Raw genomic sequence first — 18,331 nt, 5'->3', positions numbered from 1 at the left:
GAAAATATTGAATCAGCATACATTCGCTTGTTTGACTCCTCCGTGTAGCTATTCTGTCCGCGGTCATGAATTAGCCTGCTACAAGCGGGTGTTGTGTACTGCGCAATCTATAATGCGCAGTTGATCGGCTTTCGATTGTTTCGTTTCATTGAGTGAATCGACTATAGTCAGTCTGCTGTCCGCCATGGTTCATTAGCAAATTCATCATCGATAAATAGAGAATACGGACGGCAGTATAGTCCGAACAACGACGGCGGTCCAGAGCCAGAGGACGCTGTTACGAAGTAAATTGATGTTACTTTAAGCGCTAGGCGGTTGCTGACGGTCACATGAGATTAGTCATGACGTCTCACGTTAATCATTGATTCCATAACGACAATCTTAATGACCCCATTGTTATATTTAGATTGCCGTGTTCGTGCAGGTGCAAAGTGATCAGAAATATGTTGGAGTTGTTTGCTACATTTCATGTTGGTCGTAAGATAGCGATTAGTTGTTATGTTATTGTTAATGCGATTCAGCCCCGAATAGATGCGTTGCGTGAAAGCGGAGGTTTAGATTACACGTGAAAACAGGTAAATGTAAGAATGCAATGCTGATTGCAGACTTTCAGTCATGCAGCAATCATGTACAATGCCACCCCTGACCACCATCATACCTACGCTACAGCCTAAACCCAAAGCAAGACGGCTCTGCCTTTATCTAGAAATACTCCACGATAGTCCTACCAGATCGAGATCATTTCTAACGTCGATGCATTTACGGTGGTTTGTTGTGCCCGTTAATTGATTTCCATTTGTCTGCACATAGACCAGATAACCTGTACGAATTCGATATGGAGTTATCCATACTTTTTCTGTCTTTCCTTATTGCTTGGGCGTTGTCAAAGGCCCACTCCCTATTGAAGGGTTATATGTGGAAATGGAAAGTTTTCGGGGAAATACCAACTCCACCTGATATGCGAGCATATCCGATAATCGGTCATGCTATGCAGTTACGTGGGAATCCAGATGAAATGTACGAATTTATAATGGAAACGTTGAATAAAAGGGGTGACTCAGCAGTCGATGTTGGGACAGCATGGCTTGGAGTTGTACCAATAGTACTTGTTGTCGGACCAGAAGCTGCAGAAACTTTGTTACACAGCTCGAAACACATAGAAAAGTCATACCTCTACACGTTTCTACATTCCTGGCTCGGAACAGGGTTGTTAACTTCTGCCGGTGGCAAATGGAAAACTCGTAGGAGACTGTTAACTCCGACGTTCCATTTCAGGTGCGTGTGCTTATATGACTCCATGCTACTCATGACATAGATGTTATATACATTGATGATGTCTTGACCCCTTCCTCTCACTCATCCCTCTATCACACTTATCGCAACTAGAATTTACTTTCCTTCAGCATTTTAAACGATTTCCTCGGCGTTATGAATGAGCAATCAGAAATATTCACAACAAGATTAGAGAAGTATTCTGGCACGGGGAAGTCGTTCAACATTTGCAAAAATATCACGCTGTGCACCCTGGATATCATTTGCGAAACTGCAATGGGAGAATCTGTGAAAGCCCAGGCCAACGAAGAATCCGATTATGTGAAAGCTATTTACAGGTGATATATTTATTACGTTGGGTGGATCAATCAATCTGTCATTTCGGGAGACTCATGCATGGCGATCAATAGATACCGAAGATAGCTGGGTCGAATGGAGAAAGCTATTAAATAAGTTGCATATATAGTTGAGCTATTTGCTTACTTCAACAGATTTTGTCAAGTATAAAGCGATATCTCGATAGGTTTGTATTACTTTGATGAGTGAAATTGACCTATTATAATTTTCACATAATACACCAATTTTCGTCCGTCCCATTTAGCCATCCTGCGCTAATCGCGCTAATCCAGAAACTTATTACTGAAGTAATATTCAGTCATTCCATTTTTTACCTTTAATATCCTAGTTTTCGTATGCCTTGAAAATCTCTGTAGTTGTACTTTTTTTTAGTATTATCCATGAGTCCTTTGACCTCATTTGCCTCGTAGAATCACCTTCATCCTCCAAGAAAGACAAAAATCTCCCTGGTTATGGCCTGATTTCATATTCTACCGGACGAATCTTGGACGAGAGTACTCGTGGTGTTTGAAGATTTTGCACGGCTTCACGAGGAGCGTTGTCGACGAAAAAAAGAAAAACTTCGAAGCGATAGTCGCCCCTGGCAAGAAATCGAAGCGACTAGCATTCTTGGATATGCTACTCAATGTGTCGGATGATGGTTCCGTTCTATCGGCGCAGGATATACAAGAAGAAGTGGACACATTTATGTTTGAAGGTATAGTCACCAAAATAACGATTGATGCCCTTCTAAATACCCCGATTTAATGTGACCTACAATTTCAAACTGAAGTCTATATATAGTAGGCCTATAAGCCTAGAGAGAGTCGCCGGCGGATATAATAATAAAGCTTTCTTATCGATAATATTAATTTCTCGGGTTGATTGGTAAAAACATCATTCATCAGGGTTCGATTTGTGCTGCTAAACACATTATTAAAAGAATTCTTTAACAGATAAGGACTCTCATACAAACATTTGTAAAATAGGTCATGACACTACGGCAGCAGGTCTATCGTGGGCTTTACATATCATTGGTTCCCGTCCCGAAACTCAACAACGAATCGTGGATGAAATCAAAGACGTTCTCGGGGACAAGGATCCAAAATCAATAACTCAAGAAGATTTGAAGCGACTGGAATATCTGGAAAGAGTTATAAAGGAGAGCTTACGTCTTTTCCCTTCAGTCCCGATAACTGGAAGGATAACGAGCGAGGACTGCGTGTAAGTGTCTCGAGATTTTGACAAAAAGCGTATATCCTACAAATCAGCGCGCCCTTTTCAGCATGAATGGATACTTCATACCGAAGGGAACTAATTGCATTTTGTTTACTCAAGCAGTCAACACTCATCCTGATTATTGGGAGAATCCAGAATCGTGAGTTTGAAACTATGCGAATGGTAGTCTACACTTCTTTATTTTTAACTTTTTTATCTGTCTTCATCCTCAAAACGATAACAAAACTAAACCAACTATAAAATTTTGTCTAGTTGCTTTTGTACGCATTTCCCAGAATAATTTTTGATAACTAAATTTATACTTGAGTATGAGTATAGGCTACTTATCAAATCAATCCTTCGTGTTCTTGTTCTATCGGCTTGTGATGTCATTTCTACTTGAATATAATTTTCCAGCATAGCTCTGCGGCCACTGGAGCATCGTTGGTGGCTATACTGGATTATTCTATACTAATCCCGATGTATCTGGCTGTATAGACACCATGGTGTCTGCGATAAACCAGCTCTCAGCATGATCATTGATCATAAGCTTTCAATATAATTCCTTTGTATTTCTCATCATCAAAATCTGTAGCAAAGGCTTCTCGACTGAACACTTACCTGATTATGAATCTTGAAATTATTTCTTCTGTGCATTTCCGCATAGTTCCAACGTTAGCCTTGCGCAACAACCTTTTAACAGTAATCGAAGTACGTTGGACTGTTTCTATAACTTACTACAGACAGTGGTTCGGTTTGCGGAATGCTTCAATTCCTACTTCAACAGTGCTTGTTGAAGTCAAAATACACACTATTGCATTTTGTTGTGAATAAAGTATGGTATATTATGTTTGAATGGCGTCCGACCAAATTTTTGGGTGTAAATGTCGAAACAATGAGGTGATCTATCCATTTTATACCACGGCAACAAAATGTAGTTTCGAAAATTGCCGGTGGTGCAATTTATGACTCTGCGTTGTTTGACGTGAAATTACATCTAGAAATTTTGGAAACTGTAACCAAGGGATTGCTTAACAAAATCTGCACCATCTTCTTCGTTCTTCAATCTAATTGAGTAATTTTAATCCCTTATGTCGTGTTACGTATACTTTAACTATAGTTCTGGCGTGTCTTGAAAGTCGTAATCACTTCTACTTATAATTAAGTAGAAATTACCGACAATAATACTATCATCAATGAGTATACCCTACTTCAACCGGTGACCACACATCCCTGAAAGTATCAATGCATACAGATGTACGAATTTCTTTTAACACAAATATGTAATATTTGGTGACAGGTTCGATCCTGACAGATTCACGACCGAACATTTTGCGAAAAGGCATCCCTACGCCTACCTGCCGTTTTCAGCTGGACCAAGAAACTGCATCGGTCAGAGATTCGCTCTCATGGAGGAAAAGGTGGTCATCGTCCACCTGCTTCGGAAGTACAGAATAGAGGCCTGTGACAAAACGGAAGACATTCGCCTGATGGCGGACATCATTTTGAGACCCAAAGAAGGAATCAACGTTAAACTGCACCCAAGAGATCCTTAACGGAATGCTGGGACCAAATCAAAAACTGCACCTCTTTATCATCCCGAAGATTATGACCTCGCTCATTACAATGCTATGATTTACAAAATAATTTAGTCACCATTCCTATTTTTGTTAGATATCTTGAGAGCTAGATTACCTAGGCCTGCCCAGGTTCAATGACATCTGTAGCAATGTTCTCTCTAATTTTTGACGAGTCTGCGCACACTCACCAACTCACTGCGCAGACCCTTGGACAACAGTGCGTAACGACTAAAAAAAGGTCATCACTTCGGATTTTTGTGCGCAACTTAGATTTTCTGTGCACATAGACCAGGGGTGGGCAAACTCTTGAGCTCGCGGGCCGCATTCGACATCTGAATCCATTCGCGGGCCGCACTATATAAAATTGGGACTATACACCAAAACGCAGTATTGGTATTTGATTATATCATATAGTGATGACATGGAGATAATATATATGCTTATTCAATGCAAACCAAACATTACTTTGATGATATCTGACCAACGTGAGAAACAGTAGCGAGATTTCATATAGGCTGGTCGACCTCAATAACCAATTTGTCGGTTGTACTGATTCTTAGAACAGGATTGAAATTTGAATCTGTGAGCAGCGATCTGTTCATAGATTTACCAATTCCACTTTTGGTACAGTTCCTGACAGCATCATAACCATGTTAGCTCCAAACACGCTTCTACTATGTGTAGACAAGATATAAATACCCTAATTGTACGCATACAGAGAACGAATCTATTTAAGACACGCGCGAATCGGTATTATAGGCACACTAATAAAATAGGCTATTTAAAACTAAACTGGCCAAGCTGAAATCACACTCGTGATCCGAATTATGTCAATGTCGTTTAGGATTTCTGTGATGTTTACCAGTTAAAACCTTTTAAACTGCGTGGGCCTTGAGATCGGGCTGTCACGCCAGAAATTGAACATAAAAGTAATATAAGAAGTATATGTACCCTAGAATCGTATGTAAATCGCGCGGAGTGCGAAATAATTTCAGTTGAGCTTAGCTTCGCGCCCCCTTCAGATGCTTTCACGACCCCCAAGGAGGGTGCGCCCCTCCGTTTGACAACCACTTTCTCAGAATTAATATTGTGAAATATACTAAGAAAAGGTTAATGAAGTCCCTGCATTAATTCAATTTTTGGTACGCATTTTATCAATATTTTTGATAAGTTTCTTTAGACTCTCGCGGGCCGCACAGAACGGTGTCGAGGGCCGCATGCGGCCCGCGGGCCGTAGTTTGCCCACCCCTGACATAGACCATGTCAGCACTGCGCATTTGCGCACGTGCGCAGCTTAGAGGGAACATTGATCTGTGCTCAGTGACGTGCAATGGAGGATGGCCGTTGGTGACTGATGAGACACTGACCCACTATATATATCCAAAAGGGCAGCTTTTGCAATTGGCTATACTTGCTATTCCATATCTAATTAGTATTTTTCACATGCAGGCTACAGGAAGGTAAAGTATATACCAGGGATGGGCAGACCTGCTTCATGCGCTAGCCGCATGTCAAAAATCTTAGTTTTAAAAGAGCCACAACACAAAGTTTCAAAGATACGAATTTATGACGTCACAGTGAAATGTATGCCTTCGAATGAAGATGATTGGGTGGTGATACGGAGCGTCTCAATCTCGGCTCCAAGATGTTTGAAATCAGGCTGGTATGACGTTGAAGCAGTGCGGAGCAGTTCCTTTAAAGCTTATTACTAGATCAATTTTTTTTTACCTAAAAAACGGAAGATTTTGACCTAAAAAATCTAAATTTTGACCTTTTTTGACCTAAAAAAACTGAAATTTGACCAAATTTTGACCTCACGTATGCAAATTAGGTGTTTTCGCATATAATGTTAAAATTGTACTACTTATCGTCATTTCTGGTTGGAACTGTCTGTCCTTACAAAGTAGATTGGCCTGAAAAACCGTTTTTGGCTCAAAAACGGACAGATTTTTACATGAAAAACTAGTATTTTAACGAAATCTGGCCCTATGAAGAATTCCAGTAGTTACATTACGTATTCTGGTGGAAATAATTAAAATTTGTTGCAGTACAACAAAAGATCCTTTCCTACATTCTCGGTTAGAAAGTGTCTGTCCTTACTACGTAGCTTGCCAAGAACGGAGAAAGAACGTTCAACAGCAGCATTTGTTGGCTGACAACACTCAAGTTGTGTGCACACTGCTGGTGACAAACCGTGTTGCTTCATTCTGACAATGTTAACTATATCACAATTTTTCAGCTTGCGCTTGAAAAAGTTTTGGTGTTTGATTTCGTAATGATGTTTCGAGTTACTAGCATTGTAATTATTGAGCGAATCTTGACAAATCACGCACAGTGGCTTATTTTCATCGTCACTGAATGCAAACTCAATCTCTCATTCTGTTTTAAAAGTTATATTTTCCTCTTCATGCTTTCTTTTCTTGCAATTATCGCTCAACGACATTCTCTTGGTTAAAATCTGCAGTTATTGATTGCCTTTAGAATACAAATGGAAGAGCCATATTCACCATTGTTAGGCCGGAAATAATCGTGACCTGCGCTGCCGTGATTACTTATCAAGTTCATTTGTTGAACACAATAATTTATCATTGATTGATGACCAATGGCCATCCGCCATTGTTGCGAATGCAGCGTTTAGGTACGTGAACTCGATTCGAGAGTTCTATTGCGAAGCTATAACCCTCCAGTGCAGTCGTTCTCAAACTGGGGGCGCGTAGCTGCCGTCAACTGAAAGGCGCGATTTACTTCCAATTCATAGTTAGGACTCTGTGTATAGTTCAAATTTCATATTTGAGAATTCTCTCATCAACAGTCATTACTCCCATGTTATCATACTATCCGTTGGAATTGCTAGCATTCTGGTTGCATTTTGTGTTATGACGATAAGGGGTCGCGAAATATTTCACCGTCATATAGGGGGCGTCTCTAAATTAACTTGAGAACCACTGCTTTAGAACATCTTCCTCTAAATTTTACAAGTATTACGTAAACCACAGAAAGAACCAACAAGAAAGCAATACGCACATTGTTAATACGTGATACAATGCATCAGTTTATAATCAGGTTAAATTTATCTTTAGTAAAATGGCGAAACGCATGTGCTATGCATTGTGCATGGTGCAATCATTATAGAATGTTTCGAAGCCATATGACTTAATTGGTTGATTCATGCGCAACGACTCGAGTACAAGTCGCTCGAGCAAGTACGCTTCCGTTCGTCGCATCTATTCTGGTGAATCGATGAGAAGTCTACTATCCGTCATGTTTCATCAGCATTGCATACAAAATTCATACCGCGCAATAAAACCAACATGTTGCCACGAGAATACGCTGATGTAGGCTATTTAGTTTAGAAGATGCTCAGAGGAAGCGTAAGTTCTGAAAAATCAGAACTCACGATATAATGTCACACAATGCTAAGTGATAGTAAGAGTAAAACCATAGCCTCGAAAAGAACTTTGTCAATAGAGCAGCAGTAACAGTTGTGAAGACGGTAGCTGAGTTTCACACATTCACTAAACTGCTGTCCAGTGTCCAGCAGTGGACGGCGGGCGATGAAAAACATAAATCGATAGGAGCGTGGTCGATGAGAAGAAGAAAAGCTTCGAAACGCTGGTTGCGTATATGGCAAGAAATCGAAGCGACTATAGCATTCTTTGATATGCTACTCAATGTGTCGGATGATGGTTACGCTCTATCGGCGTAGCATATACAAGAAGTCGACACATTTATGCTTGAAGGTAGTCACCATAACAAGAATTCATACCCATATAAATATCCGTAATCAGTGTGACATCTACATCATCTCTCGCGAGTATGTAGAAAACCGAATCAGTAGAGCCGTATGGAATGTTGCGCATTTTTATCAGATGATAATTAGGGTTGGGCAAAGGTCGATCATAGCGCGACTAAAATTGCGCGATGCAAATATTACGTACATTAAGCGATACGGTCTATAGTGCGGTAGCGACCGAAATTTATACCCTTCTCGGCGAATACGTTAAGAATAACTGACGTAACCGATGCCGTTGTCAGCTGCAGATTAGCGGTTGTTAGGATTTGTTGCTTGAAACGCTAAATATGACAAAATTAAAAATGTTAGGCACGCCAGCTGGTAATATTTCGGCACGCTGCATACGAAAGGTTGCCAACCAGTGACGTATATATTGGGTGGAAATAGTCCGTAGGCTCATATTGCATGTTTTCTCGGGAGAAATTACACACACACAGTTATGGCATAATTAGACAACGTTTGAAAAAAACACAGTTTTTTTCAAAAGGCATTTGTTTAAAACACTGTTTGTTTTAAATGCAACCCTACCCCATGTTTGCTAATCCTACGTGATGCAGTTTTGGCATAGCTTGAAAATCACCACTTCTATTTGGGAATGTGATCACTGGCTTAATATTGCCATCTGGTACAGACTTGGCGGTTGACGGTCAACTAACTAACGGTATTTTGAATAGTTCTAGTTGCAGATTTTGAAAATTCAGTAGTTCTAGTTCTAGTTTTATTAGTTTCTCATTTGAAAAAATATTAGTTGCCGAACAACTAAAAAGCACGTGTCGTCGTTTTGTGTGAATCGGGATACCGCTGTTCTGTTGCATCATGTAGGATTGTAGGCCTATGTGCAGTTGTGCACTCTGCAGCAGTGATGAGCGGATAGTGCTTTTCGAGACTCCGAATCCCTCCGACAACTTTAGTGTCTGAGGAAAACTCCCTCCGACTCCGAACAGCTCAATCCCAGACTCCAAGATACTCCGATGAATCTCGTGAAGTATCCGAAACATCACACACTACAGACACTGCTCAACGAAAATGTATTGCTAGATCACTAGGTTAAGATAGCTCGTCGCCAATCATACCATTTTTACCATATCATTAGAGTGGCGAGCATGGTACACTTGGTAATGTTTTTTACTAAATAAATGTGATAATATGGTTGGCCTTATAGTATTGTCTACTCTCCAGTCTCCAATTGCAGTGCAGATGGCTGATTTTTATGCACTTGGCAATCATTTTGACATGTTACCCGTCATATTACAACTTTACAAGGTGTCAACTGTCTGTGTTTTAGTAATCAATAGTGTATTCTGGTCAGAGCTATCCAAAGATTTCGGGGACAAAAGTTACAATACTCCGAGATTATCCGATAAAATATCTGTAGTAAACTCCTACTCCGCTCCGACTGTCACAAAATCGGCAAAAATCCGCTCCGGATCCACTCCGACTCCGCTCCGATGCTAATCACTGCTCTGCAGTCTGCAGACATTGCTAGCTCAGAGCCATCGCTGCTTACAGTGGCGTAACCAGTGGGTGGGAGTTTGGGGTCGAAATTACTCTCATTTCAAACTCGAAACCCAGTTCTTTTGAAATGTCGGATACATCCGATAAAATAGAAATTAATGTGTTGCCTATAGGAGAATGAAATCCAGTTAAGTACGGTTCTTAACAATTAATGTCTTGGGACCCCCTTCGCCAGATGTTGGCAATTTATTTTTCTGAGAATGAGAAGTAGGAAGTACGTTGGTGGGCAGAGGTCAAAAGTTTGCACTATATTCTGCGGTGTGTTAATTTTTAAGGTCGTTAGTTGCAGTTGCGGATTCTGAAAAGTGAGTAGTTCTCTACGTTATGTTCGTAGTGTATAGGTGTTTACAATAGTCGCAGACTCGCAGTGAGCGAATATCCACTTTATTCGGTCCAACGTTGATCGAAGTGCAAGGCTTCCGTTAGTCCAGGGGCGGGCAACATACGGCGCGCGGGCAACATACGGCCCGCGGGCCGGATCCGGCCCGCGAAGGGATTTTGTCCGGCCCGCGGACAGTTTTCCGTTTTACATGATAATGTGACCCACGGCCCTAGTCTGCCGAGATTTCCCACTGCTTGCTTACAACGTCAAATTTTAGTGACTGCATGTTATTATATACGTATATGCGCAGCGTGCTAGAGTGGAGCTTACGCGTAAGTTCGTCGAAGCGAGAAGACTTGCATTATCGGCATTTGCGATGTACTCAACCCTAATGTCGTTTGTGGTAATCATGGTGTTTGTCGACTACAATGGTCAATTACACCAGGCTGGTATTTCTTATTTTTCATTCTGTAACCGCCGACTTGTAGCACGGCACACTTCTGGGCTTTTGTAAGACGAAAACACTGCTTATACCAGGGGTCGCCAACTCAAAACGGGTCGCGGGCCACTTTTCAAATTTCGTAGAGGTCGCGGACCGCATGAATTCATTATCGAGATTTCTCAGGCCACACAGTTGAACAGCGATGCTATCTGGTCACCTACTCAACCCTAATGAATTTATATGTTGGTAAATTAGGGGTACCGGGGTTATCGAACTCCTTGAAATCTTAATTGAGGATTGCACCGTGTGTTGATTGATCAGATAGAAGCAGACAATGCGGCGCCTGTATGACAATGCTATTCTCAAATCCACATTGTCTTCGTCATTATCGGCGAGAAATGGCTTTGAAGTGACATTACTAAGCCTATTCACATGAGTCTCGACTTTATCACGACAAAGTCAAATGAAGCGAAGCGGCCTACCTACTCTCACGCTTCAGTAGTAAAAGTCCCGGAATCTGCCGAGTGATTTGCAAGTTGGGTTTTCACATGACGCATTGACAACCGCTATCATCGTAGCACGATTTTCATATAAACGGAAGTAAAAATTTATCCACCATGAACAATTGAACATAGCAATGCAAAATGTGATAAATATATAGTAGAAGTACTAATATAAATATGTTTCTCTACTAGGATATAGCTTACAAAATTAGCAGTCTATCGCTTTAAGTCAATAGAAACCACATTTACCTCGAAAAAAGTCATGTATGAATTGCGCTGAGAACTAGCACGTCTACACCATTTTCAAATTTCAACTAATGTCATCCAGGACCGTTTCCCGAGGACCACTCTGATTTTAATACACTCATCTAAGATTCTATACCACGAGATAAAAGCAAATTTAAATCTTTCTAGGTCCGACACGAACACGATGTCAAACTATCACTTTGAAATTGGCTTATCATTACGCGTAAATTGCGATTATCAGCAGCGCGTGTGTACCATTTTCAAAGTTAATTTAGTGTCACCCAAAACAGTTTCACGAGCACCAATCTCGTTTTAATATACTCCAATGATCATATACTGTGATAAAAGTAAATTAAGACAGTTCTAGGTGCGAGACGATGTCCAACTATCACTTTGAAATTGGCCTATCCATACGCGTATATTGCGATTACCAGCCGCGCCTATGTACCATTTTCAAAGTTAATTGAACTTCACCGAGAACAGTTTCCCGATGACCACTCTAGTTTTAATATACTCATCTGATTCTATAGCCTACTGTGACGTGAAAGTAAATTAAAATCTGTCTAGGTTTGACACGATGTCCAACTATCACTTTTAAATTGCCGTATCATTACGCGTAAATTGCGATTACCAGCAGCGCGTATGTACCATTTTGAATTTGAAGTGAACCGATCATTATATGACTTGGATTGTCGGCTAAGTATGAGCGGTAAATCGCTGTCCAAACACAGGATTTATCATGATTGCGATTACCGCTCATGTTTAGCCGACAATCCAAGTCATCTAATGATCGGTTCACTTCAAATTCATGTTTCAACATCGTGTCGGGCCTAGAATTGTCTAAATTAGTCATTGGGAAACGGTTCTGGGTGACACTAAATTAATTATGAAAATGGTACATATATACGCGCTGCTGGTAATCGCAATTTAGCGTAGAATATTGATACGACGATTTCAAAGGGATAGTTGGACATCGTGTTGGACCTAGAAATGTCCTAATTTATTTTTATCTCAACGTATATGATCATTTGAGTATATTAAAACTAGATTGGCCCTCGGGAAACAATCGAGGGTGTTGCTAAACAAACTTTGAAAATGGTACATACGCGCTGCTGCCATTCGTAATTTACGCGTAATGATAAGGCAATTTCAAAGTGATAGTTGGACATCGTGTCGGACTTACAAATGTTTTAATTTACATCTATATAAACGTTTATGATCATTGGAGTATATTAAAACCAGATTGGTCCTGCAAAGTAAGCATATATCGCGCAAATTCTTGAAAATTCGCCGATCAGTTGAAATATACTATAGTTGCTAACATTTCCCGGCCAGCGATCTTCCCTACTTCTCACGACAAAGCAGGAAATACCCTGCTCCAAAGACGAGTGACTACACTCACGCCAAAACGCATGACAAAATCTCCAGCCATGACGACGGGCTCAGTATTCTCTCGAATCTGTCACACATAACCGATCAACTGGAAATCTCATGGCGCGTTCAGGTGTGGATAAATGGGCGAATAATGTACCGATTCAGCAATCCGGCCCGCTAAGTACTTAATTTTCCTATATCCGGCCCGCCGACTCGAGAAGTTGCCCGCCCCTGCGTTAGTCGCATCTATTCAAACAAGTGAACCGACGTCTGCTATCCGTCATGCTTCATTAGCGAAAGCATCAGCAACGAATAGAGGGAGAGAGGAAGGTTGGTTCGATTGGTTTGAAATAAGGACAAATATGTTAGAAATGAGGTGAGTCTCATGTCAGAAATGAGGATAGTCATGTCAGAAATGAGGATAGTCATGTCAGAAATAAGGATAGTCGCTATATTCACTATAAAGTCAGTTACAGTACCAGGCACGACTTTCTAGTGCTGCTAACCCAGTCCGAACACATCCCAGACATGATGTCCAAACACGCCCCAGACACGATGTCCGGGTATCAACACAGGCCGAACACGCCCAAGACACCATGTCCGAATGGCAACACAGGCCGAAAACACCCCAGACATGATGTCTGAACACGCCCCAGATACGATGTCCGGGTATCAACACGGGCCGAACACGCCCAAAAGACACCATGTCCGAATGGCAACACGGACCGAACACGCCCCAGACACGATGTCCGAGTGTCAACTCAGATCCGAAAACAACCCAGACACCATGCTTGAATGGCCGAACATGCCCCAGACACGATGTCCGATTGGCAGCACAGGCCGAACACACCACAGACATGATGTCCAAACACGCCCCAGATACGATGTCCGGGTATCAACACAGGCCGAACACGCCCTAGACATCATGTGTGAATGGCAGTACAGGCCGAACACCCCCCCCCCCCCCAGACATGATGTCCGAACACGCCCCAGATACGTTGTCCGGGTATCAACACGGCCGAACACACCCAAGACACCATGTCCGAATGGCAGCACAGGCCGAACACACCCCAGACATAATGTGTGAATGGCATCCTAGGCCGACCACATCCCAGACATGATGTCCAAAGTCGCCGCAGACACAATGTCCGAACACAGCCGAGACACCATGTTTGAATGGCCGAACATGCCCCAGACACGATGTCCGATTGGCAGCACAGGCCGAACACACCCCAGACATGATGTCCAAACACGCTCCAGATACGATGATCGGGTATCAACACAGGCCGAACACGCCCAAGACACCATGTCCGAATGGCAACACAGGCCGATAACACCCCAGACATGATGTCCGAATACGCCCCAGATACGAAGTCCGGGTATCAACACGGGCCGAACACGCCCAAGACACCATGTCCGAATGGCAACACAGGCCGAACACACCCCAGACACGATGTCCGAGTGTCAACTCAGATCCGAAAACAACCCAGACACCATGCTTGAATGGCCGAGCATGCCCCAGACACGATGTCCGATTGGCAGCACAGGCCGAACACAACCCATACATGGTGTCGGAACGCCCCAGACACGATGTGCTATTGGCAACACAGTCCCAACACCCCCCAGACACGATGTTAATAAGGTTGGTCGTGTTTGAAATAAGGTCAGTCTAGTGTTTGAAATAAGGATAGTCATGTTAGAAATAAGGATAGCCATGTTTGATATAGGGATAGTCATGTTTGAAATAAGGATAGTCTCATGTCAGAAATGAGGATAGTCATGTCAGAAATGAGGATAGTCATGTCAGAAATAAGGATAGTCGCTATATTCACTATAAAGTCAGTTACAGTACCAGGCACGACTTTCTAGTGCTAACCCAGTCCGAACACATCCCACACATGATGTCCGAAAACGCGCCAGATACGATGTCCGGGTATCAACACGGCCGAACACACCCAAGACACCATGTCCGAATGGCAGCACAGGCCGAACACACCCCAGACATAATGTGTGAATGGCATTAGGCCGACCACATCCCAGACATGATGTCCGAAGTCGCCGCAGACACAATGTCCGAACACAGCCGAGACACCATGTTTGAATGGCCGAACATGCCCCAGACACGATGTCCGAATGGCAACACAGGCCGATAACACCCCAGACATGATGTCCGAATACGCCCCAGATGCGATGTCCGGGTATCAATACAGGCCGAACACGCCCGAGACACCATGTCCGAATGGCATCACAGGCCGAACACACCCCAGACATGATGTCCAAGCACGCCCCAGACACGATGTCCAAGTATCAATACAGGCCGAACACACCCAAGACACCATGTCCGAATGGCAACACGGACCGAACACGCCCCAGACACGATGTCCGAGTATCAACACAGGCCGAATACGCTTAAGACACGATGTCCGAATGAATAATTGACCAGGATAATGGAATTTTATCGAGCGATCATTCGGAACAATGCCGATTTCCAGATTTCAGACTTGGACGGCTATATTTATTGGTGGTTCCGTTGACCTGCCAGCTTTAAAATTGTATTTGCGAAATAGCTTTCGATCAAGATCGGTATTGGTAAATTGTAGTTTCATTCAAAGTTAATTTATGAGTTCGGCCGATACTAATGTCCCTTGCATTTATTGCGGGTCGCCTGTGTTTGCCGCTGGGTTTATTTGATAAGGACAGGAATATTTGGGGCTCACACATATAAATATCGGAGACTCCTGGTTACACGTCTATAATTTCAAATGCCGATGCGAAGTTGGATGTTGGACGCACTGGCGTAGCCAGGGGGGACGAAAGGGGCGGTTGCCCCCCCCCCAAATTTATTAAAAATTTTCGTAAAATCAATAGATATTAGAGTATTTTGGGGCAAAAGTATGCAACCTAAAATTTTTCTTCGCGCTTGGCGCGATTTGGTGTCCGTTCATGTCTTGATTTTGTTATCGGTGTCACGAAAAAAAAATTATTCCGCAAATACCCATTATTGAATTTAGCTGCATTCTCAATTATGAGAATACAACAGGACCAGTAGATACACTAGTGTAGCCCGAGGTCGTTGGGTTGATTGAGTCTGTAGGAGTGTCAGTTCAGTATGGCGGTTGGGAACTGTTAGCTCCGGCAACTAGGCTACCGTTTCGGGACACACGAAGATATATAAAGTATGCTACATGCTACTCCGCAAAGTGCGCTCCCGAAATGATTGACCACCATAAATCCGACCCATGTATTCCGAAGCCTTCGATATAGATAAGCTATAGTTGGCAACTGGAAGCTTCCATAGGGTATGTGTCTGTGTGCGTCTAAGAATCGTATGTATAAAGGGTAGTGATGAAATTGCCTATGGCAGGATGTACGGTTCTGCGAGATGTTCCCACGGGAGAGCTCCCCTAAAGCCATAATCCCCTCCCCCCCCCAAAAAAAAATTGTTTTTCTGGCTACGACCTTGCGTGTGCTCGATCTCTTGATCTTGATCTCTTACTAATTGCGCAAAGTGTTTACACCGTATTCTATATAACTTCTCCGTATTACTCTTCGACTAAACTACGGGCCTTATAATATGGGGGATGGCGCCGCACCATGCTATTTTCTAAAACGTGCTGTTCGAGAAAACAGAGGATTAGTATAGCATTTCCATATCAATACTATCATAATGAGAATGAATGCTTATGCTATCGAAAATTGGATACCTGTTGCCTGTTGGTATGCATTAATATGAATCAAGCTCGTCACCTGTTCACAATCCACGTGAACGAATTAGGATCATTTTCACAACTACTTACTTACTTGAGTACTTTTAAAGTCAGTCAATTCTACTTCACCTTCAAGTAGTTTTAGGTTGCTCATGGAAGAAGTACTTCTACTCGTACTTGAGTAGATTTTTTCGTCGCTACTTCTACTTCTACTTGAGTAGATTTCTTGACTACTTTGACCACCTCTGGTTGTGATACACAATGCTGCATAGTATGACACCGGACAAAATTTTATACTCCTTGATTCTTCCGATCAGCTGTTCAATATGAATACGTTCTCTCGCCATCTTTCTTGTTGTGGAACAGTCTGGCTCAGGCATTTGACGTTGTGTAAATCATGTGAAGGAATATTTAAATCTAGATTCAATTTCTTGATTTCAGACTCAATGGTGAATCCCTTTTCTGCCATGATAGCATTGCCTGGCTCACCATAGCTGAACTCCATCATTTTCTTGCATTCCTTGTCGAATCCACATATTTAACTAGTATTTCGATCTGAAATGATCCCTGTGAATAGTTCCTGCACAAAAGTAAGTGTACCACAATCCAATCCATCAATCCTTTCAAAGTTGTATGTCATTTATTGACAGTCAGTAATCATTCTAGATTTGAGAAATCATGAATCAATGCAAATGGTGCATTTTTAAGAACCACATATCTACATGGCCAAATCGCGATTTAATGAAGCAGTTACATGTGGCTGACCCAATGGTTTAATACTATGCTTACAGCAATACTATAAATTTGACGTCAGTAGGATAAGTCGGACAATTCAGAAAGAATTTAATGTAGTCTAGCATAAAATTTCAGCTTCTCCGCATCTTTTGGCATTATGATGCTCCTCTGAGAACTGAACTTCACTAACAATAATTGTCCGTCAATTTGTAATTTTCCTGAACGAGTTTCCTGTTTTGTGCTTCTATACTTCTTCCAGAAATTTGATTTTCTTGCGTTTAATCCATCGACTTCCTCTTTCTGCAGCTTCATAAAAGAAATCCATCAAGCCTGCACAAAATATATAATATGTTTATTTTACAGAGCAATACTGCTGTGCAGGCACCTGTCAAGGTGTACTCGTCCGACTCATGCAACGTATCACCGCTACCAATTTCAACCATTCATCTCGTTATTGAATATATATTGCTCTCAACAATTTCAATACATTACACACCATCAAGCAACAAGACTGGAGTGGAATAAAACGAGACACACACCAAGTCGATTGTGGCATCAAGTGTGACTGCATTTCAGATTGGACTCATTTTGAAACACAGAATTGTTTCATCTAGATCAGGGCTGGCCAACCTTTTCAGCTAACGGGCCACATTCGATTGACGAATTATCGCGCGGGCCACTAGCCGCGCGAAATTTTTTTGAAGTTCATAGGCCAATAATATTGTCATTTGACTATATTGCGGGCCTGTTGTACATCGCTGGGCTAATTTTGCGAGGACAGGGCTATTCGGCGCATGGACAAATCAATATCGAAAGACGCGACCAACATGCATCAATCATTTCGTGCCTAGGTTTCATAGTCGACGGTCTTGCTGCGAGCGCAACCGCAATGTTGAACGACGCTTTGTCTCGTAATCGCAAATATAGTTAGACTCAATCTGATACATTAGGTCAGTGGTTCTCAACCTTTTAGTCTTCGCGGACCCCTTTCGGACAGTCACGGACCCCCACGAGTTTTAGTTCAAATTTAGCTCAATTATCGTACAATTGTCATATGTCTTGTGCAAATGACAACTGTAGGCTTGGTGATCAACAGCTACAAAATGACCTTTCCTGAAAATAAGATCATACTATTTCATGTAGAAATTGGGTTGACTTCTATTATTTCAAAGCAAATTATGCAACTGCATTTCCTGAAGTACCTGGTCGTGCCTTGAAATTCCGCGCATTCAATTTGATATATGAATGAGCGCCGAAAATTCATTACCACAAATATAGGTGGTGGCGA

The 18,331-nt window shown here is 42.0% G+C and overlaps 3 protein-coding genes and 1 long non-coding RNA gene across 4 annotated transcripts in view; 2 read left to right on the top strand and 2 right to left on the bottom strand.

Annotated features, from left to right (window-relative positions):
* The window catches only part of LOC145448361 (uncharacterized), a 230,016-nt gene that overhangs the window by 90,999 nt on the left and 120,686 nt on the right, over positions 1-18,331 (bottom strand). The gene's annotated exons all lie outside the window — the stretch shown is intronic.
* LOC145448356 (transmembrane protein 214-A-like) overlaps positions 1-18,331 on the bottom strand; it is a 245,912-nt gene that overhangs the window by 106,896 nt on the left and 120,685 nt on the right. The window lies entirely within an intron of this gene.
* LOC145448358 (cytochrome P450 4V2-like) lies at positions 706-4,473 on the top strand. The gene is made up of 6 exons (XM_080326740.1): positions 706-1,275; positions 1,404-1,610; positions 2,040-2,326; positions 2,598-2,832; positions 2,894-2,986; positions 4,127-4,473. Exons 1-6 carry the CDS (start codon positions 836-838, stop codon positions 4,380-4,382), a joined length of 1,518 nt encoding a protein of 505 aa, XP_080182866.1. The 5' UTR covers positions 706-835; the 3' UTR covers positions 4,383-4,473.
* On the top strand, positions 15,325-17,585 carry LOC145448412 (uncharacterized). The gene is made up of 2 exons (XR_013917900.1): positions 15,325-15,900; positions 17,407-17,585. It is a non-coding gene; the product is annotated as an uncharacterized LOC145448412 (long non-coding RNA).

Source organism: Botryllus schlosseri, chromosome 10, assembly GCF_051294905.1.
Source record: "Botryllus schlosseri isolate E-star chromosome 10, Bs_hap1, whole genome shotgun sequence".
Classification (NCBI taxonomy): Eukaryota; Metazoa; Chordata; class Ascidiacea; order Stolidobranchia; family Styelidae; genus Botryllus; species Botryllus schlosseri.
The sequence above is the reverse complement of the archived record's forward strand: the minus strand, read 5'-3'. Positions and strand labels throughout refer to the sequence as shown.

Bases quoted from the DNA above. Each gene is read 5' to 3' on its own strand.
- LOC145448358 (XM_080326740.1), top strand. From the start codon at position 836: ATGGAGTTATCCATACTTTTTCTGTCTTTCCTTATTGCTTGGGCGTTG. The intron at 2,327-2,597 runs GTATAGTCACCA...TTTGTAAAATAG, and splicing joins GGACACATTTATGTTTGAAG to GTCATGACACTACGGCAGCA. The intron at 2,833-2,893 runs GTAAGTGTCTCG...CGCCCTTTTCAG, and splicing joins ATAACGAGCGAGGACTGCGT to CATGAATGGATACTTCATAC.